The 25,242-nt window shown below is 40.2% G+C and overlaps 1 protein-coding gene and 1 long non-coding RNA gene across 9 annotated transcripts in view; one reads left to right on the top strand and one right to left on the bottom strand.

Annotated features, from left to right (window-relative positions):
* Positions 1-25,242, bottom strand: part of dgo (ankyrin repeat domain containing protein 6 diego) — a 138,146-nt gene that overhangs the window by 78,821 nt on the left and 34,083 nt on the right. For 6 of the 8 annotated variants that reach the window (XM_069122953.1, XM_069122949.1, XM_069122951.1 and 3 more), the window contains exons 2-3: positions 19,076-19,181; positions 16,484-16,582 (exon numbers count right to left, since the gene is read on the bottom strand). In XM_069122953.1, the coding sequence (XP_068979054.1) occupies positions 16,484-16,582; positions 19,076-19,168 (192 nt within the window). In that variant the 5' untranslated portion in view covers positions 19,169-19,181. Of the gene's footprint in view, positions 1-1,012; positions 1,142-16,483; positions 16,583-19,075; positions 19,182-22,542; positions 22,771-22,879; positions 23,234-25,242 lie in introns of those variants that run through there. The other 2 variants (XM_069122952.1, XM_069122957.1) reach the window with 2 other exon arrangements.
* Positions 1,048-3,562, top strand: LOC138184725 (uncharacterized). Its single transcript, XR_011174397.1, has 2 exons — positions 1,048-1,185; positions 1,272-3,562. It is a non-coding gene; the product is annotated as an uncharacterized LOC138184725 (long non-coding RNA).

Here is a 25,242-nt window from a genome sequence, read left to right as displayed (position 1 = left end):
CTGGAATATATTACCGACAGCCTGCTCGCGATAAAGACGAGCTGATTTATCGTTTAACTGTTACGCGTCGCTTCGAGGGCCGTGTTTCGACGCTTGTTCCAGCTTGACCGACATACCGTTGATAGGCAGCTTTATTCGATGCTTTATCTTCCCAAGGGAAGATTCTTCGACGTGTAGCCTTCGCCCTTAATGGACTGGTTTTACGAGTTCCAAGCTCTCACAATTTACGCAACTTCGACTTATACTCTTTTTATATTGTTATGTACTTTTTCTTGTCAGGATCTCGAGATAATAGACGAGCTAACTGTAAGTCTAAGAGAAAAATATCCGAGCAGAACGTTGCTTCGAGGTGAATAAAGAAATTTACGAAAAACTCGCATGATTTCGGATGATTTGAATCCGAAATCGTTCAACGCTTGCTCGCGCGTTACGTAACATTCCAATTTCTTAAAAATCACGATGATCGCAGCACGAATCGTAGAAGTGCTACGATCAGTGAAACGACCTTTCAGCGAGCGATTTAAGAATCGTAATAAATCGGGAGAAAAGCTGTTCGACACGCGACACGATGCCAACGCTCGAAAGGCCTACTGCAACGATTCTCACGCGTTATCCTAGACACGCTAACGATAGTGTTCCGGCGAGAACATTATACGTTCTAGGCTACAATCGACGCCAGGGCAATTGCACGACAGTCAAAGTCGCACCTTTAACCCGCAGCCGCGAGTGAAAAGCCGCAAATAATGCCACGGACTCTCGCCCTTTCATCAAACCACCGCAAACCAAGTAGCGGCCATTACAGAACCTCGACTAAGCTTTCCCTCGCGTTTATCGCCGACTCACGCTTATCCGCTGTTACGTGATTTTATCGTAAATTCCTTCGTCGTGCAATAATTAAAAGGTATCATTCTACGTACGATTGAAACGACAAAAATCAAATAAACCTACCTGGTGGATATACAAACTCCTTTGGTCGTAAAATTCCCAACAGACCCACGGGGAATAAACTTACGAGACGTATCGTTGAATTTTCCATTCTGCAGCTTTGTCTGCAACTAACTCAACATCGCGTACACATGGCGAGACGAAGCAAGAAATCGATCGTGATCGAAGGACGGTTCGTACAGAGCGGGGCTGGCTGTCTGTGCGCGAATCGAGATAAATAAAACATCGAAAGGTAGACAGGTAACCGTACGCGTAATCTGAGGTTCGATCGGCGCGCGGCCAGTCTTTATTTCCGCGATAAGTCATCCGCCATCGACGCGTTATAGGAGCGTTTGGCGGGCCGATTAACTCGGACGTTAGCGGCAGTTGCTGTCGCCCCGAGGGATACCTCTGTCGACAAAAGACACGTTCGATCGACCGCTCGACAACACGTGAAATCGTGTTTGGCAACCAGGGCGCCGTGGAGAATCGAAGTTTCTCGCTGACAGTAACCACGAGTAGGTGGACTCAACTACGTTTGCGTAGCGGTGGACGAAAGGAAGCTTAAAGAATGGGACGACAGAAGAGGCAAGTCGATTCCAGAGAACAGATCCATTCTCGCCGAATGGATTCTAATTGGATGGTAATCGAATTAACAGGATTAAATTCCTCGGGACGGATGATTGTTATCAACGTGGTGAACCAAAAGCGTTTAACGCAACGTTACTGAAAACTTTGTAACGCGAGTTGCGCTCGTAAACACGCAAGTTTGAATTTTAAGCTTCTTTCCGTTGTGCGTCGCTGTGTATCAAAGAAGCGCGTAGAAACACGAGAAGCGGAGAATGAATTTTTAAGGATGGATAATTAAATAAAGTAGAAGGAAATACGAGTCTCCTGAATATTCCAAGAAGCACAAAGGTCGGATATTAAGAATTTGTTGTAAATTAATGGCTACAGCGTGAAGCGTCGTACTCGTGAATACACGTGGCTGTATAACGAAAACATTTGATGTTGATCTACGATCTCTCGAGTAATTCTCTCAGTCGTACGAAACTCTGTTCGTAAATTTCTCTTTTTTTTTTTGTTCCTTCTTCCTCTTCTTTTTCTTCGAGCATTAGAGTGAATTATCCAGAGAAATCCGTTCTAGAATCCAAACACGCGTTTCATTAAGACGTAGATGGTGGATGATATTGGGTAAGAGTAACCCGACTGCTTCGGTGAGCTACGAGCTAAGAGTGTCTCAGTGGGGAATCCGAACAGCTTGATCTCTACTTGTTGCTTTTAGAATTTTGTTCGTACGATTAATCGTCGAGCTTATCGACTGCAAATTACCTTAATAAATTTGACGATTCTAAAGACTGTAATAATTTTACAACGTTTCGGTAATATTCCAAGATGTGTGGGAAGAAAGGAAGAAGAAAAATTTGACGAGCGGCCCATGGCAAGACCGAAGGAAGGAAAGTCATTCTCGAGTAACAGGTACGCGTTAACTAAACAGGTTTACAATCTGGATACGTTTCTTCCAGCATTATGCACGCTAATATTCTGTCATCTGCGAAGGATCCTTAATGGAACGTAGCTTATGGTTGGTGCGTTACGAAAACAAAATTCATCCTCCGTGAAGAATTGCATGGAATTTAAAGGAGCGTTCACAGCGACGGAAGCTGGAGCGCATTTTCGTTTCGCGATACAAAATCCGATTAACTTTCGATCGATTTGACGAACTCTCCCGTCTGTTACGAGGTAACCGTAATTCACGGAAAACGAACAAAACCTTCCAAACGATTATTCAACGCGCTTTTCACTCGCAACAAGGGGAATAACTGTAATTTACAAAAAGTAATCTCTCAGACAACGATGCGGTCTGGGAATAATTCAGGCACACGGTTTGTCGCGAAATAGCATAGTTTGCGAGTACACACGCGCAATACGTGGCATTTACTCGTATTCCAAGCTTCCCCCTTCTTGATTTTTCAACATTCCGCCGTTCCGTACAACTAGTCGCACTTTGTCAACGCGGCACGGACCATTATCATTTTTACCACGATAGCATCGTGCTGGCGTTCCCTTAAACGGCTGCAACCAGCTCGTACCATCCACGCAGTTACCGTTTCGCGCGTCTTCCACCGCGACGATGTTACGGCCGCGAGTATCTTCGTCGTTGCGTCTCACGCTGCTATCTCATCAACCGCATAATAGACGCGCGAAAAGACCGACGTGCTCGTATTCGACTGCTGCAGCTAACCGAGAACACGTCAACGTGCAGCTCTGTCGTTACCGTGCGCTATGAAATCTCAACTGGCATTTGGAGCGGGCCGGAAACGCGGCGCGTTAAAGCACAGCAAGAATGGGCAATGAGAACCGAGTGAACTTCAAAGTCTACGACGAGTCAATGCTGTGAACCGCTTCGTTTTGCTCTTGAATGGTAAATGGCCGATAGAATGGCTCTCTGATCACGTGGATTACTTGCTCGTTACTTTGCAACACTCGTACACGCCTTTTACGTGTGCGACGATATTTGTAAAAATTGTTACTTCTGTGAGCGTAATATCGTGTTTGTAAGGACGCTTTTAGAAACATAGTTGAAAAAATACAACGTCGTGTTTTCTGTCTTTTCTCGGTTTTCTTTCTTGCAAGACGCCGTAATAAAAATTCCTACAGGACATCGAGAACGTCGTGCATCGTGGTAAACATCGACGATACGGGAGAAACGAAACCTTAACGCGTCTTCTATTTCGTAAGAAACTCGTTCGAGGAGCAAGTAATAACGCGTTGAACTTTCGCGAATGAATTTTGCCGATCGATCGAACGAAGAGGAATAAAAGGCGGGAGATAAGACAATTTGTAGGTCGAATCGTAGAACGAAATTGCAAATGCCGACGTACGTTGATGCTTCTTTGACATTTCCACGGATGAATTTGCAACAGGTATCTTCCTCGAACGATAAGCTTATTTAGTACTATTGAGATATGTATAATTTTGTGTGCTAGACTAGATTGGCCGCGTAGTAGTAACACACGTATGTGAATACGAGTGTGTGGAAGTATATGCGTGCGCGACGTCTCGAAAAACAGACGAATGTAACTGTTACGTTGGCAGTGTGGTATGGAAGATTGTGAGACAAAGATAGTGTGCTGAGACGCGTGCAAATGTATATCGACGATGATCCTGGAAATCGTTTATTAAAAAAATCTAAAACTATTTTAATACAAATTCTAAGTGTAACCTTAGTGTTCCTTTACTTTTATCTCGGCAATTAAGACCCACAATTCTCAACAAGTACATTAAGTTGTGAAAAAAGGACTTTAAAAGTCGCTGCTGGTGATTTTGAAATTACCAAACAAGATTGTTTAGTTTCTCTCGTAATTAACCGTAGTATAACGCGTATTATCAAGGTAATAAAAATAAATTATTCGTTTTCTCAGATGCAGTCTGCGATTTAATAACGCACCTAAATATTCTCTTCACAATCATCGCTATCTTTTTCGTTAGCCCGTTGATTACACGTGCTTCCTGTTATTCCACGTTTCTCCTTTCCCCTTTGAATCTGGTTTAATAATCGTTTAATCGTACGAAACGATTCGACCGGCCAGAGAAACTCGACAGATATCGAACCTTTTTTTAACCCGACAACGCATCCGAATAAAACGAAACGATACGCGTAACGTTGTATAATTAAGCGTCGCTTCCTTGTACACATCGGGCCGTGGAAAACGTAATTACCCTGCGAAGCTCATTTTCTTGGACGCTTTAACGATCCTTATTTTCGATGCAAGCGCGTTAAGTATTCGCATTATGCCGGCAGCTGATGCAGAGGAAGCCTCCGCGAAGAAACGGGGCCTCCCTGTTTCAGGATTATTAAACCGCCGTTAAGTCGCGATTAAAGTAAGTCAGGGCTTCTCCATTTACATCGACCAACGTTTAGACTATAGTTTCGACTATAGAATTTTCGAAGGAAACGAGAGAAACAACGTAGATTCTCACGTAGCTTCGATCGATTGGGAATAGGCTGGTCTCGAATAAAAAATTCCATTGGAATCAAATTTCTGGATATAAACGGACAAACGATTTCAGATTAATTAAGTTTGAAAGTGAATTAACCGGCAACTGGTAAACCGAGAAGCACCAGGCCTCGTTCGTTTTTATTCCACTTCTATCGTAATTTGAAAAATGATTAATTCTCTCCCTCCCGTTAACCGGCGTGTAATTTACCTGGCATTAAAATAAAATGATAAATGTTATTTTCCTTTATTATCGCGATATTATCCTTTTCGTATTTTCAATTTGTTAATTAATTTCTTTCTCAGTTTCCATCATCGCCGGGATAATGTTAGCAAATTGCCTGATAAAGTATCGACTTTCCGAAAATAACATCATCCTTGATAATTTCTCAATGCAGACGACCAATTTTCCTACATTTTTTATGTTAAATCGAAGGTTGTTAAGGGACGAAGAAAAAACTTCCATCTTCAAAGTATCCACTTGTCTACGTTGCACGACAGTCGAGTAGCCATCGATTCCACGATTACCCGAACAATTTCTACCATAAAACAAGGCTGTCGATGTAAAGGAAAAGCAACAGCCTGGATCGGGATGCACCGCGTACCGGCCAAGTAAAAACCAGCATGCCAATCGACCAGCTCGCGACTACTTTTTCCAATCATCAACCGGTACCAATGGTAGATCTTGAAATTCATAACGAGAATACCGACACGTTGCATTCGCGGATAATCACGTGCGCGTATTTACGTTAAATCGCCAACGAAACTTTCACCGTTCCGCCGAATAACATCGAACGACGATGATTAGAAAATTCTTGCGTGGTACGAGAAGCGAATGGAGAATTTTTTCCAAGCTCTACCGCCTCTTTGTGTTTCTTTCTTCGTCTTATGGTTCTTACGCGTTGCATATCCTTCCCAATTTAACGAATAAATTCGTTAAAGAGACAGGCTGTAATTATATAACGGTACGTTTCATCTGGTCGAGGAAGGAATTATTTTTGGGGATGTTTTTATTGTTAAGATCCTGAGAGTTCTTTACACGTTGTATAATACGAACAAGTCGTACGATACAACGCCTGAAATAAGATAATTGAAAACGTGGCGAAATTATTATTTTTATAACGTAGGAAAATTTGTTCAGATTCGTAGAACGATCGCGATTCGAACGATGTAAAAATCTCGAAACACGTTAAAGAAAAGAAAGTCTAAAGCATAGAGATTCGCGACTACGTAAAATACGACTAACTGGTAAAAAAAATATGTAATACAAGTTTCGAACAAGCTACCATCCTCGTGCCAACTCCGCTAAAACCTAATAAGTCCTGCTTAAAGAAAAAGCGGTAGAAATCAGCCGACGAGTGAAACTGAATTTTTCCATCTATTATGATATGAATCACGGTTTATAATTATTACAGTGGTTCGGGACGCGAACTAGAGGTTCCGTATTTAATGATCAGACGACCGCCTGAAAGACGTAAAGGCCAGTTGTTAATTAACGTCGTCTTCGCTGTATTCTTTTTCCTCTCTTTCCACTTCCTTTTTTCTCTTTTCTTTTTTGGTTTCGCAGCAAAGTGTACAGGTGTCTACCTTTCTCGACGCACGGCCAGTCCGTGTTGATTCCCTTAGCAGACGTACACGGTCTTTCGGCTTGAAATCCCCTCGACGTGGCCGAAACATAACGAGTTCCAACCTCTCTCCACCGACAACCATCGCGCTACCTTCCTTCGGTGCAACAGGCAAGGAATAAATTTTGCGAACAACGTGGCACTTTTTTACCGTCCCCACTGACAAGTAACAAGCAACCGGGCCAAACAACCGTCGCACCAAAAACTACCAATAACACGGCATAACGCGTTATTTATTACGTACACCTTGAAGACGTTGTTAATGAGAAATGATCGGGCAACGGCTCGTTTCCCTTTCGATTTATGCGACAATTTAGTACGAACTTTCCGTTCCGATAGACCGGAAAGTATATGACACGAACGAACCATTTTCTTTTCTTTTCTTTTCTTTTCTTTTCCAGGCTCTTTAAGAATAACGTCGAGGGGAGAAAGTACGGCCAAAAAGTCAACGCCGTAGTGGCAAGTCCTGAGGAGTCCGCGTCGCGGAACTTCCACGCGAATTGTCAAAGAAATTAATGCAAGAACACGGCAACAATACGAAGATATAGAGCCGCGATTAACCTGCTACTCCGTATCCAATCTTCAATTACGAATCGCACATAGCGTGCCGTTTTTACGCGAGTTTTCTCTGGCCGTGGTCTTATCCGCCATTACATCGGTTCGATGCACAATAGGCGAGCGACGCGATGGCGCACGAAGATCGTTGCAACGATGCTCCACATAAAGAGCGATCGATCTCTCGTGCCGTTCTTAGGCAACTACTTACGTGCAATATACCGGAGAATGTATGCCTGAGGTTCGAGATAGCTGTAATTTTCAACGACGATTCAACGCGTTTGTAAAGCAAGATTTTTTGTCCAGAATGCACGTTTGCCGCGCCTGATGTAGCGTGAAATTGTTTAAACCTGTTGCATCTACGGACAACGATCTCGCGAATCTGATTTTTATTTATTTAGGGGTTTCTTCGAACGAGATATCTGGCGATTTCAAGTTGTTCGTCTTGTGCGTTTCATGTGGTCCGACGTTGATTTCAACGAGATGTTTCGTTCGAGCGTTTCACCGTGTCACGTATCGTTGGCATCAACGGTGGGATTTTTATGAGAAATTTAAAGAGAAATATGGGAAAACATATAAAATAGCGAAAATACGGTAGTATTTATCGGAGTATTTAGAAGGCGACAAAAATCTGTACTCGACTTCCATTTCTTCAGTCTTGTTGCCGGGAAAGCAGAAAGTCGGTGTATATCTTTTAAAGAAATTATTGCTTCGATTTTTCGTTGCACAGAGTGTCTTAGAGCGCGTTAAAATGGAAGTCGATGCCCGAGAGACCTATTTCGCGAGGCCTTTGCACTTTCTCCTAATTAAAACATCCATATCCTTCACGCCGTCGTTCGATCCACGAAAATCGAAAGCGTGACAGCTTTACGACATAGTGTGGCAACTTTGTTAGCCATAAAAACCGCTTGCAGAAAAATAACAAAAATACTTCGGTTTTTCTAGAATCCTTTGTAAAAAAAAAAAAAAAAAATAAAGTAGCAACGCATAAAATCGAATAAAATAGAGAGCTATGAATTTGTATTCTCGATTTTACGTAGCCATCGAATCGTAACTTCTTCATTCGTCGAAGGATTAAATAGAAGTGTGAACAGCGCATAAACGTCACGTTCGTTGCTACGAGGTGAATTAATTTTCAGGTTCGCTGAAGCCGATAGAATCGTAAAAGCCAACGAATACAAAGGAAAAACCAGCTGCCAGTACGTGCGTGGTGGTCGATTCGCGCGATATTCTGTTCAATTATCGACGAATACCACTCGCATCTCTATATCCTCGATATGGCCATTGTTGACGCAAGATATCGACACAGTTGCTCGGCTTTCACTTGGCTTTCTTTCCAATCGTTTATTTGGAAGGTGGAGTCTATCGAAGGCTGTCACGAGGCCACTGCTGTCACGAGGTCCTTATCAATTTCTTCAGCGTCGTAACGTCGAACGATCGCGATATCGTCCTCGAGAGCGTTGCATAAAACGAAGCAGGGCCATCGGATCGCGATACATACAGCGTATGCTGGTTTCACAGAGTGGGAGAAGCACACCAGTCAAACTGGTATCATTGTTCCTGGCGCGCAACGACGCATAGGGCTGGAACCGATGCAACGGTCAAACAGTTCCAGGTTGCATGTTCGAGTGCACCAAACGCACCACGGTGAACAATTTTGTATATCTTGTTGTCGACACAGCCACTTTTCATCTTCTAGTAATTATCGCTGTTAATTCCAGCGACAGAGTAATTATTACCGTGTGACCGCACGGAGTAATTATTACTCGTTTTCGTTCGATAATTTAAAATAATATATTCTTTCGTGAAAGAAAGAGGTATTTTCGATGAATGTTCGTCTGTAATTGATATTCGATCACGGTGGCTGCTATAAGTTCTCGAAAATAAACAATCTTTAAAAGATACAAAGCTGTTGCGCCTGTGAAATACGTATACGCGCTGTGTCTTGCAGATTATAACGTCATTCGATTTTCAAAAAAACTATTTTTAATAATTTAAAAGGCCAGTCTGATCGGAAGCTCTCCGAGACCCACTGTAAATACATTATTATGCAAATGAGAACGAGAGATTAATCTGCTCTCTCTTTCAAGATGCAATTAATCCGTGTGTGTCTGAAGTCGCTTTCGAACTTAAATTTGTTAGTAGATTATTACTTTGCCACTAAAGAGAGAACCGAGAAGACGACCGTATGTTGACTTCGTAGTACGGCAACCGGTATTAAATAACGATAGAATCTTAATCAGAAGCTTCAGCAGCTTCCAGGCAACGTAAATCTCGACGTAAGAACTCCTGTTTACCCTTAAGTGTTCGTTCCACTTAGGACTGGATTGACTAATTTTGCCTCGTTCCGCAACGAATGGCACCTGGAAAATGGTAAACGACGCCCTTGCCGCAGCAAAAGTGGCCAGCTCGGTGAATTTAAAAAGCTAGAGATAACGAGGCCATAAAACAGCCCGATAACGTGTTTAAATTCGCCGCGAATAAATGGTCCCTCGTGAAAATCCATTCGTACGACCGTTGCGATACAACTGTACCAATAAATCTCGATAAATACGCACTCGTAATGTTCGCTCAACGAAACGATATCGTCAGCAGGCAAACGATAATAATATGCAGCTGGTAGATATCAACCGGAACGATAGTAGATATTAATTGGTATGCACGAAGAAGTAATATTTGAAATTTGACGAAAATCGATGCTACGCTACGATTAAACGACCGTAGACGTCGATTGCACGAGAATTTTTTTTTTTTTTTACGGAATTGCACCAAGCGCGGCAAATATATAGACAGTAGCAGGCATGTAAATCAAAAATCCACAGATCCTCGTTCAACGTGCGAAGCTTCGAACTCGATCGCGCTCATCAACACGAACGCAATCTCAGAATTCGACCAACCATAACTCCATAAATCTCAAAGACCGCAAAACCACGAGGACGGTCCAGAGCATTCTCAGAATGGAAAAGTGAAAGCAGAAGAGAGTCACGGGCTTACAGCCGATATTTTCACTTCTCCGGTGTCGCGTCGTGTCGTCTTCCTCGCAGATTATTAGGACGTTGTAAAAAAAAAATCGTGAAAAAGAACCGCTAGACACTTGCAAAACACGTACAGGCAGATGTAATACGAAATCATACATCACCAGGCCTCGTGATTAGTTAATAACATCGTATTCGTTATAAATGATCGGCAACGCGGCTGGTAATTAGACCTTAGACCAGTGGTTCGATGATTGATACGGTACAGAGAGATTTACAAGTACAAATACGCGAATCAACCTTCGCGATAACGGCTGGCCAACACCGGTTCTACGAGGATGACGTTGCAATGGCGGCTACCGGTCTGCCATCGTGTTTCCCAGATTATTCGTCTGATCGTTGCTTATGTATAATTACGGAGAAAGTACAGGACGCACGGTCGATCTCTGTCGGCTCATCGTGCAACGCATCCTCGTATTGCGCAACTCCGCGACCATGCAGCTTGATTTTATGGCCTGCTAGATGGATGAACGCACGACATCGTGTATGCTTAATGCGGTAAAATATACTTTTCCGTTTAGATGAATGAACATGGAAATCCATTAGTCGGCACGTCCACGCACCGCCAAGACGAATCGCTCGAATTACGTTGTAATTGAATCGAGTCTCGTTAAACGGTGCTACGGTTTGACCCGTTCGAATTGCAACCAACGAATGGCAACGATCGAAGAAAGCCAGAGCACGATATCGGAAATAGGATTTTCGTAGTTTCTACTTTCCATGTGCTCGCCTGTATTTATTTACATACCGATCGATCGGGTTCGATTAAATCGAATTTCGTATCATTTAGCGGTACATAGTTTCCTTACGATTATAAAAATCTGAGTAAAAATACAATGCGTGGAACGTGATTAAATGGAAAAACGAGGGTACGCGCAAAAACTGTATGTAATCACTGTGAGAGGAAATGCGCGCCGAACAGAAATACCTTTTAGAATTCAGGATACAGTATCGTAAATTACGATCTATAAATTATTCATTTATCGCCAATTTATCGCCAATTAAGGGTCAATGTCTGTAGAAAAATTCCTAGAAACAATCCGAAACCTTGGCGCACGTAGCACATTCCAAACTTCTTTCTCGATTAGAATCGCTCGTGAACTATTCGAAACCGCCTTCGGTTAGCTCCGCTTGCGCCTCGAAGCTGTACGGCGATCTGCAAGTCTCGGCGATTCATCGATCCAAGGCACCGACGTCGAAAAGGAAAAAAAGATAGGAGAACGCGAAAGGAAGAAAAATCCCCTCAAGGACGTATGATAATCGAGTCTGAGACCAAAAGATAGCCCAAAGACGTCCGACAGACGGATCATGGTCGAAATCCGGTTTGAAAAAGGAGCAATCGCTCCGACACCGCCTATGTTCCTCTAAAACGCTATTTTCAGACCTACCATAATTATAGACCTTGTGCATCTTCGGCCATAGCGAGGCAAGAAGAATGTGTGCCAAATTCCTCGCGGCAGAATCTCGGGAAAAAACGCACGACCCGTAAACCCAACGCCGTATAAATCTTGTCGGAAGAAGAAAAAGAATGACGGAAAGAGGGAGGAACAGCTCCATAGAAATCTTTTGAAACACGAACGCAGCTGGAGTTTATCTAACAGGTTGTAGCTTTTGGAACGCTATAGCATCGAAATTTATCGGATTTGTTCGTCGGAGAGTGTCAGAGATTTCTTTCCATTCACCTTACTCGATATTTTAGAAGAGTTACGAGTCTAAACGAATGCAAACACCAACCCCGTAGGACACGGTTAACTGTGAATCCGGCTTTAGACTCGTTTTTAAACGACGTTACCAACCGACAGCTTTCTTGCCTGTCCCAATAACCATTATATTACGCTATTAAGGTTACAGTAAATTGTTGGATTAGATGTTTTTAACGATAACGGTGGTATGCTTGTTCGATGCCACGATAAAGCAGGCTCGTTCTCAGTTCAACTCATCGTTTTATAATTGGAAAATGTTGGCTTGTTCGGTGATTCACGGAGGAATAAATAAAAATATTATACACAGAGGCAAGAAACTCAGGAAATTTCACTATTTATAGCTACTTGTAAAAGTTTTTAGAAAATATTTAGGAACATATTGTGCGTGTTCGTGTTTGTGTGTCGTAGAAAACATTCTGAAGCTTCGCCAACGTTGTAATAAAAAATGACATCGCAAGCATATACTTTTCTATGGTAACTAACAGTTTGTCCGTCGAGTAGTTTTTACAGTCACCGTAAGTAGAAATTGGAAATGAAAATGAAATATACATTTGCGACAAGGATACCGTAATGAAATTTCGAGTAAAAATAACGAAGTGGATCGATAGGATGTTTCGAAAGCCTCGTGAATTTTTTTTTTTTTTTTAGAATATTCGATCAACTATTTTACGTAACTTCTGATTCTTTCGAGTTTGGCGCACGACTCGAACGTGATCCTTCAAATTGCCGCGCTTACAGTTGCGCGGTAAATCTAGCGTGCGATTTAGAATACTCGACGCGATTCGTCGTATCCGAGCGAGGTAGCAACGCAACTATGCGGTACAAATAAAAGCAGCACGAGAATGTCGGTAAATCGTCGTAAATTTCATGGTTGTAAATGCCATTCAAGCATCTCCTTTTATACTTCCTTCGGTGCGCCTTTTGCATGCGGTGCACGTCGATAACTTACAGAATTCTTTCGTCACGATACTGCATCGTGATGTGCTTCTAAACGTTTTATAATTCCACCTTCGATCAATTGTAACAGAATCGAACATTCTCGAAACATGACGTACTCTTGAATTTCTAATGTTTATATTCGCCAAATCTTCCATCTTCGTGAATATATTAAAAAATTCTACGATGTAATATTTCTCGAGGAATTTCTCGTAATTCACATTTGTTCACCCAATTATTCAACGTTGATCATTTTTATTCAGAAGCAGAGGAAAATACAATGGAAAAGTTAGAGAATAGAAAGAGAATTTTATTCAGAATTTAATATCTAAAGAAGTGAAAAATGTCAGCTTATCGATTATATGTGAAAGAAAATACGCTAATTTACTTGGTTCGAAGAACAATTCCACGACTCTCGATCGACCGTTCAAAAGAAAGTTCGCATTTCGTCTTTCCAAGTGGAAATCCATCGGTAGAAAAACTTGCTCGAGCTTCTTTGAAAGATCGCATAATTGCCCGCGCACGTTTCCATAAGCCTCGATAGGCAATCGATTGGAAAAGGGCATAGATAGGGGGCCGCTGTAGATTTCTACGATCGGACACCAATAAATATCGATCTTTCATTTGCAGATACACAGACAACGTTCTCTCCGTAGCAACGTTCCTTACCGGATTGCCTTATGCAGACAAAAGATACGTGTATATAACGGCCCCGTAGCTACCATCCGCCATAGCCAGTTGGAAAAAAACGGCCAAAGTCGTGGTTCGATGCCGGAAAGATCCCCCCTTTAAGCCGCTTAACCATGAAACCAATTAACCTTTCGATCGATGTTATTCGCGTTTGCATATCGTTGTTCCATATTTTCGTGAGCACAATGGAAGGGCGAGGAGAGACACGAAGATTGGAGTAAGAGGTGCGAGTACAGAGAAATTACGAGTCTCTTTTTTCCTTTTTTCTTTTTTTTGGAAAATATTATATATATATTTTTTAAAGGTCGTGGCTTTGAAGATGTGTACGTACGTTTGGGATGGAAGAAGCGAAGAATTGAGAAGGAAGAATATCGAAGAGGATCCGGAAGATGTTTATCATTCAGGTTTAACCGCGTATGACAAACATAGAATTTCGTATCACGATTCTCATCATTTTACTGCGCACGCTACAAAAATTTAGTCGTCAAAACAGCTACCGTAACGGCGGGAAGCAACTGGAAAATTAATCGAAAACCATAAAAATAAATTCCTCGAATCCGCTGCAGTCGAAATTAATCAACGCGATCGTCGTGATTAAAAGGACATCGTTTAAGGGGTTGGACGTTCGCGGTTCGATTTAAATCCCACGAGATACGATCTTTCAGCGCGCACGTTCCAGCTTTGTCGATTAACTCTTGTACGACTAGAAATTCGTGATAAACGAAAAATAATGAAAAAGCGAAGAGAAAGCGAGCAATACTGTGTTCGTACGAGATGCAAGAAGATATTCACGGGAATTTAGTGTGAATATCTGGTGGCCACCAGCGGTGTGCACACCGATTCTAAATACAGCCACCTCGCAATACCCCTTGCTGGTAGGATCTAGCCAAACGTGTTCTGCGGCCAATGGCGAGAGAAGATTGGCCGTCAGTCAACGCGGCAATGGAAGCATTGTGGCCGATCTGGAAGCCAGCCGGATCTTCTTGCACGATAACCGAGACTCCAGACGATCCCGATTGCTTTTTCCGTTCTTTCAAATGAATCATTGTCTTCGCTTGATACCCTAGCGTTCTATATACGAAGTGTCTTAGGATCGCTTAGAAAGTGGTACAATATGTCGAGAGAAGGGATGCTGTGCTCTTTTTTAAGAGCAACGGAATTCGATCATGTTAGCGATAAGATTTTTCGGCTCATTAAGCTCTTTCCTTTTTATCCTTTCCTTCTTCTCTCCTTTCACTTTTTGTTTTCTTTCTTAACCGTTTCAGTCCCAAGCGGCGCGATCGCGCTGTTCAATTTCTGTGTCGAAAAGTCCAAGTACATTTGAACGCTACGGACGACTGACGGTATTTTGTATTTCATAGTTGTTTTCTCAATAATTTTTATTGAACAAAGCTTGAAATATTTATAAATTAATAGTAATAGATGTATTTCATAAAGCCACTGTTCGCGCTGTTCAGGATTTTTCGACTCTGTTTTTTCAACGATCTCTGGGACTCAAACGGTTAAGAGGCGGATGGTACATTTCTGTCGATTTGATTTCTAATATATAGGAATTTATTTAGGAATATTCTTTTAGTATTACATTTTTATCTTCTTCGTGTCTAGAATCGATTCTGTAAGCACCGCTCAATTTTCTGCGGATTACAGTCCACGCATGTAATTTTCTGTTTAATATCCGTGTCGCGGCAATGTTTTATGGTTGCCCGTGGGTTGTACAGAATCCATAGATAATTATTCTTTGTAAATCGAATTAAGGATTCGATTAAATATCATCGACGACTTTCTACTTACGCGATACGAGCATGAGCTGCAAGACAAGTACGTAAACCAGCAATTACAAGTGTAATTATCCCTACACCCTTCATTAGACGGTGTATTGATATATTGGGCGACTGACGCGTGGACCAACCCACCTAAGCTCGTGAATTATTAGCGAAGCCCGAGTTGCCCGCAGCTCGGAATTTAGGCCCTTTATCCCTCGAATTACGCGCCATGATTTTTCAGAATATTTTTCTATCTCTTTCTATTTCACTTTTAACTCGGAACCGGACTTAAATAGAACAGTCTCTTAAAATTATTTTTAATAGAAAGTTATTGGAATTTACGAGACTGTATCTATCTGTATTGTAGTACCGTGGACGAGGGACCTGGGGGTGTCGTGCGGATTGTAAACAAGCGGTTGCTGAAATGCGAATTACAAACTCTCTTGCTATAAAATCTCTTTCTATTTTACTTTTAACTCGGAACCGGACTTAAATAGAACAGTCTCTTAAAATTATTTTTAATAGAAAGTTATTGGAATTTACGAGACTGTAACTATATGTATTGTAGTATCGTGGACGAGGGGCCTGGGGGTGTCGTGCGGATTGTAAACAAGCTGAGATGCGAATTATAAACTCTCTTGCTATAAAATCTCTTTCTATTTTACTTTTAACTCGGAACCGGACTTAAATAGAACAGTCTCTTAAAATTATTTTTAATAGAAAGTTATTGGAATTTACGAGACTGTATCTATCTGTATTGTAATATCGTGGACGAGGGGCTCGGGGGTGTCGTGCGGATTGTAAACAAGCGGTTGCTGAGGTGCGAATTATAAACAAGCGGTTGCTGAGCATGTGCGTAGTGGAGCTAAGACAAAAGATACGAGGCTAAGACAAAAGACAAGGGGTTGCTAGGGGACGATAAACGAATTAACAGCAGCATGAGTTGAGAAGTCAGAGAGTGCGGATTGCGTTGTCGAGATAGTGTTGTTAGCGTTGTTATGAGAGAGTTGAATTTGCGTTGACGAGAATTGTTATTTAATTATCTAGTTGTTTTAATTATTATACGTTTGTTGCAATTAGTTCATGTTTAATAATCATTGCTTTCTGTTTAATTAACATCTGTTTAATCCGTTTATCATTAATAAACTAATTATAATTATTTACGATACTAGAGTACGAACGAAGCTTCCATAAAACGAAATTTATCATACAACTATGCGCAAGTAAACGAGTTAATAAATATTCACTCACATTGTCCGCAGCGTTGACGTCGATTTCACGAAGAAGTAACGTTTCGCAGACATCCACGTGGCCGCCTGCCGCAGCCAATAAAAGAGGACTTCTGCCATTCTGTAAATGAAAATATATTTTCAATGAATATCGTGGATAAACACACTCGAAATATAAAATACTTGAATTAGATTTTAATCGTTAATACAAAGTCCGATACTCTGATAAATATTACAAGACAAAATAGTTAAAAATAATTATTTAAAGAATCGAACGTCCAACGACGAGTCGATGAACGAAGAAACGAAGAAATCAACGAACTAAAGGATTTGAGAAATCGAAGATCAGCGAAGCTTTCAAATCTATAGATAAAATTAAAAGACTATCTCGAGAGAAGAGCGGAGAAGGAAAGTACGAACTTTATCGGCGAATTAAGTTTCCCTAAGCATTGCTCGACGCTCGTGATTCACGAGAGGATCAATTAGCAACGTAATTAATAGGTACCCGCATTTCAGTTTGTAACACACGCATTTCTCGTGTCGAATTAGCTGCTGCGATCAGACAGGACGCAGGCTTAATTAGCCGAACAGGGGCTCAAGCAACGCTACTCGATGCATCTTTGCAACTAACATAGCCGAGTCCCCCCTGATCTTATTATTTACATAAATTTCTCGTCAATCTTTGCATTTTTCAATTCACACTTGACCGAATAGTACTTTTCTATCCTTGAAAGATTTCTTAAATTTGCGAAAAATATGAAGGAAACGTTACTGACACGTGTAATTTCTCGTTACCATTTTATGGCAGATTTTCTTAGAACGTTCAAAGCCTTTCCACTCGTCGAACGAGAGAAAGATTGGAAAATTAGAGCGAAGTCAATTTTTCTTTGAACAGAGACGATGCAACGTAAGGCGGCGTAGAAGAATTAGATCGAAATTGGAATTTTAATCTCTGTTAGATACTAAATACTGTTTAATGCTAGACTTAAATACTAGACACATTAGTACTACTATACGCCTCTTCCTGTCCGATGTTAAAGACATAGGTTACGCAAATTTAACAAATGAGAGTATACATCATTTTGACACGGCGAGTAACCTATGTATGTTCAGATTTCCTGTAAGGTTGTGGCTCGTTGCCTCGGGTAATAAGAGCGCACTAACTCCGTGTGTTAATGAAGAAGTATATCTTATCCATGCAACCTTAGATGCAGAAAGTGTAATATATCAAATAGTAAATAGTTGCGTATATGAATCAACCGCGGTGGACGTGTAGCCACCATAAATTCTGTTTCAACCAATATCGCGATCCTATGAAACCGTACGATTCGTTCGTCTCAACTAAGAATCACTCGAGAAACGCTTGCCACGTGTGAGATGGTAAGTAAAGCCATAAAGTTTGAAGTTGGAGTGTTCTTTACAAGTTTAGTAGAAAATATTACATGTAGATAAAACCAATATGATATAGAGATTAGAAAAATAAATGGAATATTTAGAAAACGGAATTATTCTAGCAGATAAGGAGAGAGACGAGCAAAACGGTATAGAATTCATGTAGAAAATAAGAATCTGAAAAATGGAATATTCTTTGGATAAAAAAAATAAGGAATTTTCCAAGATGAATATCCTTATTTTTAAATTCCCTCGTTCTCTCCAGTACGATAAAGTATAAAATGGATTATCGGGAAAAAAGACTCGAAGAATCCAACGAATGTAATTTTATCAGGAAGGAAAGGCATTTTGCTGCGAGTTCGATCTGAAACATCGATCGATATAATTTCAATTATTCGGTGCATTGGCCGACGACGATGAATCGCGATGAACGTGTCGGCTTCTCGCATAATAAAGCACTTTAGCTCGAAGTTAGCCGCTGGCTGAAGTGGAAAAAAACCGCACGACGATTAATTTCATCGGCGCAATTAAGGAAGAAGTAATTGTAATGAATGCGTGGATAATCGGGCAACGTTTCCCCGCAGGCTTCCAGACAATCTTTTGACAAATGCACACCGAACACGCTTATCTACATTCCCACCGACGGCGACTGTCACAACCCCAGATGTAAATATGTAATGTAATTAATATACTACATTCTCAGGCTCGTATACCTCTAATGAAACCCGGGCTCGATCAATCTATGACTTGGCGTGCTATAATTAGAAGTGGGCCGAACGGTCATCCAAACTCGCATCTCTAGAAATCTCTTTTGCAAACGATCAACTTCTCCTTTTGAGGATCCTTTCGCACGAGACGAGCTGCTCAGATGCCAAATCTATCGATTCCAAATAATTTCCTTAGTTTGATCTAACGTTATCCAACCTTTACATAATTTTGATTGTTCGTGTTGAATTTTATAATAAGAAACAAGCGAGAAAGAAGTTGCTTACTTCCACAAGTTCATTGAACTTGAAGATGATGAACAAGAAGATGATAGTAAATTCTCAGAAAAATTTAAGCAGCAGCGTTTGTAACATGGTCGATTCTCTGTATCTTTCAGATTATGGAGCTCGATCAATGTGGCTTCTAAGTTATTTACCGCAACAGCTTCGTCGCGACAATACGATAAAAAAATAAGATCTGGTCGATGATAAAGGAAGAAACGGAGAAGGAGACTCACTTCGTCCGGCAGTGGTTTAATATCTTCGTCGAGGAGTCGCGCGACTCGCGCTACGTCGCCACGTGCGGCCGCCTCGCGTAACTTTTCTGCCATTCCAGCCACGCATCTGCAAAAGAAAAGGAAATGGACTGTCATTAGAGGAATTCGATCTAAAACGGCTGCTTTTCGTGCAACCAGTGCAGATTATTACGTCAAATACGCCGGTATCGCGAGTTTCTTTCGGAACAAGATCATCGAATCGGCGAACGATCTCGGTTTTTCTATGTTTCATCGAATCGGATTCCTTCGAAACGATTCCCTTTTCCTATAGAGTCAACGACAGCGACGATACGACAAAAAGGGAAACGAGAGATAGATATTTAAAGAGCAACTTTTACTACCTTCCAACGACGATTTTTACATTTTTCTTAAGCAAAGTAATTGACAGAAATTATAAAATAACTCGCCAAGGCATTCCAACGCTCGTGGAAATCTTTCATAAATAAATATACTATGCGTGTTATACGAAAGATTTTGAAATTTTATTAGCATTGGAATGAGCTGGCCGCTGTTGTCGTTGCATTCGTGAATTTTGAAATATATCTGAAAATGTACACAAAAGTTACAAGATGTTTACTCGAAACGCGGCATACGCGTAACAGCTTTCTATGACGAGTGTTCTTCAAATACATTCGTGAGCTATTGGAAACATCGTTAACATAATGAAGTAGTCTGTTAGTTAATGAATTGGCATCCGAAGTCAATTATCGCTACATTACATTCGTAACATTCATGGATGATTTCTTAGTAACCTTTTCCTTACGAGGTTTTATCACTATGCACGATTCGAAACTTGTAACAGATAAAGCTGGGAATTCAGGTTTCCGCCGGATGTCAACCGGTTAAGGACATTACGCACATGCTATATAGAAAGGGAACAAAACCAACAGGTGAATTTCTGCGAATTCGAGACTCTCCGTATTTACGGATGCAAAAATCCATAGCATATTCATTGCGGCAATTAAGCAACAGGAAGTCGAATGTCTGGAATCATCCAGAGACTCAAAATAAATCTTATAAACCCAGCTATGATAGCAATTTACATCTTGAGAAGGTAATAATTCGCGATGAAACATACTATACCGAAACTCTCAACAACCTACTGATTGTGAATTGTAATAGAAGATGTATAAATAAATATTTTATCGATACTTTCAGCCTCTTGTGAAATATTCCATCATAAATATAATTTGGATAAAATAAACACATTGTATGTTAAATAACAAAAGCCCTAGCTCAACACGTTCCATTATTAATAACAATTATATAATATTCCATCATACATACAGTTCGGATAAAACAAACACATTGTATAATAAATAACAAAAGCCCTGAATTAATGCATTCCAAGCACATTATTTTCGACACGGTTGGAAGATATGCACGCCTCTGATCAAATTAATATTGCACATAGAATCGCATTCATAATCCAGGCGGTCAGATCTTCATTAGAAGGAAGGAAAGGGCGTGACAACGAAGAAAACGACGCGCATCCTCTATAAAGGGAACAATGATACAGGCCACCATTGTTTTCGGAGACAATGGACGCGATGGATTCGTGAGTCGAGAGGAAAAATACTTGCTGAATGATCCCTGTGTTTCTGAGTCACTCGTTATAACGATATTAAATGACTCGTAGACGTATCCTTTAATTTTTCCCAACTAATTTTGCAAACTCAAATCAGACGCATTTATAAAAATCGCTGTAGAAAACATAATAGTCAACTTTTGTTGATTTTTTAATTTCTACGTCCCGTGCTAGCTAAGAGAAAGTATTTCAACGTGAGATAGTCACGATGTTTTATAAGAAATAATATTAATTTAATTGTTACGTTAATTTAGCTTTATCTTGTAAAATATTTAAGCTTCTGGCCTTCGTACGATGAGATGATCTGACGAAATAAGCGTTTGCTTTACTTTCGTTGCGCAAGTTATAGTTTGCTGCCGCTATTCCATTAAAATGAAAAGGATGATTAACATATAATATTAAACGACCACCTGGAACATTAAATGCGAGTATCCTCGACGCAAGTGCGTTACAATTTTCTCGTTTTTGTTTAATAAGGAGATGTCGAGTTGAACGGTATTTATTAAGACCTCCGCCCCTCGCTCGGCCAGACGTCCTTTGAAGAACCTAGGAGAAAGAAATGATAGAAAAAGAAAATAGACAATATTAAATAAACTGATTGATACAACAGATTACACGCTTCTTTCCCTACTCTTATTTTCTTATTATCGAGCGAGCCATCTCATAAAACGCAAAACTATATAATATTCGGTTTTCCTACGATAAGCGAAAATCATTAGCCTATCAAAAAGTGGCGAATGGCGTTGAAAGCGATGCAAAGACGTTTATTCGGTATTCCAGTCGTGTAATTCGAATAGGGAATACGGTTATATTTGCATGTATGTGCTTCGGTTCATTAACGTCGTAAACGATCTTTGTAAAATTAACGATGTAGATGAAGGCTTGCTTCGGAAGTTTAATTAGTCTTAAGATACTTGGTGGTAATAACCTTAGATTCCACCCTTTCCTCTGCTATAATATTCTTTAGAATTTTCGTATATTAACCCGTTGAAGATACTCTTACTTAATTCGCTTGACTTGCTGTATATTCACAATGAACCTTCTTGCGTCGTGATAGATTATTTCGCAATGACAATCCATGCCATAATCTATTAAATTCTCAGTACCGTTCATCGTGAATCGAAGTGAAACGTCTCGTAGACACACGGATATACAGTTGCGAGCAAGTGCATCGATATAATACGAAACTTTCAAGGGGCGACGTTGATTAATGATACCGCGGTTTCTCTCAACGACCGGACCACGCTAAGTGGAGATCTACAATACTAGGCAAAGAATAGTATCTGCTCTCCGAACATGTATACAACTGTGTTCTAAAATTATAGTAAATTAATAAGCGGATACTCGATTCGTTTAGACGATCACGCATTCATCGCAATAATTAAATTTCCTGTACGCAATTTATACGAAACGTATCGTAACCCGATATCGACGATCGATCAATCATACCTCGTTAAACGATATTTGAGAAATCGATGATAATTCTCCCACATCAGACTCTACTTACGAAACGAATCTTGCTCTTTTTGCTTCCGGCTACTTTTGATTAAAACTACGTACGCAAAAAATTCAAGATAATATATAGTATATAATATTCCCTTAATTATATCGGCATCGTGAAGTTAAGCTTAAATATTAACCTGTTGATTGGGTCATTTATCAATGTACGAAGAGTTATGTCAATGTAACACCACGGGACAAATTACTATGCTGGAAAAATGACAATTAAATTAAATTGAATTAAATTAATATCCAACAAGTGGACAATTCAAATGACCATTCAATCTGTTCTCTTTACTCAAATATTTATAGCGATTCGCGAAAGAATTTGAACACTTACCATAAAGAAACTTATATCCTCCATACTCCACTTATCGCGAAACCGCCTGTTTAATTTTTCTCTCGATCGAATATAAATCAAGCGACCTGTGCAATCAACGAGTCCACCTTATTCTCCCGATCCAGCGGCGATTTAATTATCGCGTATCCATCCTTCGTCATCGTGATCAGTAAAGGAGAAACGTCTTTCATCGAACCAACCACCGTATCCGACAACATAGCTTAATAACTTGAGAACAAAAAAGAACGTAATATATAACACAACCTTTCGAGCTCGTTATCAACTGTACCAAAATACGATGGAAAAGCAATAATTTGTCATTTAAACAGTAACTTACCAAACTTCCGACAGCACTAACAGTCGTGACGAATATTCTAGCACTATTCTTGTTAGAAAGCGAATTGAGAATATAATATTTGTTAATCTTAATGTTATTGCACCTCACATGTGTCGAAACGCGCGTTGTAAAGATATGCAATGTTATACCGCGCGTGGCGCTGCGATCTGAGGTAACAGGGCGCGAAAATCAAAACGTAATGTCGAGTAATCTTTCCAAAACAGAAAATGTGTTCGTGTCTGTGTTTCCAAATGTGTGTGTTTGTGTTTCCAAAACGCAAATATGCTATTTCCACTACGCTGTTTCCAGTTATTCATATAAACACCTGATGCAATAATCTTTTCTAGACTGTAATTTAACTTTAAATTAACCATAGTGTTTTTAAATAATTGGTTTTGATATTCAATATGATGTTAACATTTTTCACGCCTTTCACACATCTTATGAACAAAGTATTTTAAAAAGAAGATATCCGAAGAGATACAAACACGAAGAAGAAGCGAGGAGAAACAAGGTAAACTAAACAGCGATGTGGCGCTAAATTCGAGACGGAATTAAGACGAAGGAAATTCAAACGATGATACGATCGATATAAATAGACCTCTTCTATGCCTGACTTTATTCGATTACGCTATCGTTTCATCGGAAAAACGACGTGAATATCGAGCAACGATCTAAATCAAGAATGCTATCAATAAGGAACTTCGTCGAAAACAACCTCATAAATCATCCTTTCTTCCAATTAGCTTTTCGAAGAATTTAATTACAGCTTATCTTCCTTCGCAGAACATTCTCTTTTGTCTAACTACCAACGTTTTTATTAACGTGCGCGTTCGATAGCTTAAACGAAAATAAGAAACTCATCGAGGAAGGAAAATGTTTCAAGAGTTTGAAGTAAAAAGTAAAAATAGATGTTTATGGCAAACCTGCATTAATAAATGAATTATAATTGTAACTAAAAATTACAATTGACGCGGTCCATTAGCGTAAGATTAGTCAAATAGCGTCGACATTTTTTTTTTAAAGTAAATTATGCCAACAATTCGCTTCTAAACGAATAAAAATATTTTACGATGATCGGTAGAAAGTAACTTCTCTACGAAAACTATGTTACTATTCGACTTTGATAATTTCGAACATTTCGAAATTAAAGAACAACTTTGAGCAAAGACATCGACCGAGTTAAGAAAAAGATCGCCAGGTAAGGTAACAAAATTTAATCGCAATGGCCGTAAACCGGATAAACATTCAATCAACGGTGGATCGACGCGAGGAATAACGGAAAAGCGACGGTTTGCTAGAAATCGACGCAAGAAGCCTTGAATCACGACCGCAAACGATCAACCGATGTACCCGTAATCAGCGGCAGTTGCTCGAAAGACAGGGTCATAAAGCATACTTTCTTGGCTCGCTTGTCTTTGGTTAATAATTACACGGGGAACGGTCGTGGAACGCACAGAAAATTATCGTCTCTGTAGGGACCTCGCAGCACCTGTTATATCGAGGAAAGTTCCAAATGGTCTAATTTTATCGTGGAACATTTCTCCGTCATTTATTTGCATGCCATGTGCACGAAATTCTAACTGATAGATCGTAGAATAGAGTCGCGACAAAGATCACAGATCGTTTGAGAAAATATTCCGTTACGGATCTTAATAAAACTGACCTTTTACAATTTCTTAAAAAATATAGTTTCAAAAGTATACACGCAAAACCTTACAGAAATATACATACTAGCAGATCTTGGACGAAACACTCACTTTCTCTCTTCTCTCATTGTGTCTAAGGTATAGGTCTGTTAGGTGAGAGCCTTACTGAAGAGTCCATACTTATAGAAATATACGTGTAAACTCTAGAAATTAACAAAGTTATAGATATTAAAAGATATTTTTAATAGACGAGACTATCTTCCATCAAAGTCACTAGTTTCCTACACACGAACGTTTCTGGCGACCGTACACGTAGCCGATTTCTCTTCTCGTTTACCAAGTAAAATGGAATTCTTAATTACAGTGGACTTACATCACGTACGCACGAGAAATCCCTCCTTCTGCGTGTCCGTACATATCCAACAGGACCTCGGCCCTCGTTCGCGGCATCTCTGACCCTGTTTCCACAGTTAAAACACCGCGTACCCGAAAGAAATCGTCAGCCATACATTACGCTAATTAAAATACTCCGAACACCGTGGAATATGCAAAACGGGAACGAAGCTTGTTTCTTTTGGTTATGACTCGTGAAATGATTAAACGCGGTAATGTTATTAATTGACGTCGTATCAATGATGGTGGCAAATTATGATTTAGATAATACCGCCCTGTTGCCCGACCAGGTCGTAATTAATTTGCCAAATGGTCGAATAA

The sequence above is a fragment of the Bombus flavifrons genome, chromosome 11 (genome assembly GCF_040668555.2).
Source record: "Bombus flavifrons isolate JBK064 chromosome 11, iyBomFlav1_principal, whole genome shotgun sequence".
Classification (NCBI taxonomy): Eukaryota; Metazoa; Arthropoda; class Insecta; order Hymenoptera; family Apidae; genus Bombus; species Bombus flavifrons.
Note: the sequence above shows the minus strand (reverse complement) of the source record. Positions and strands in the feature narration are given on the sequence as shown.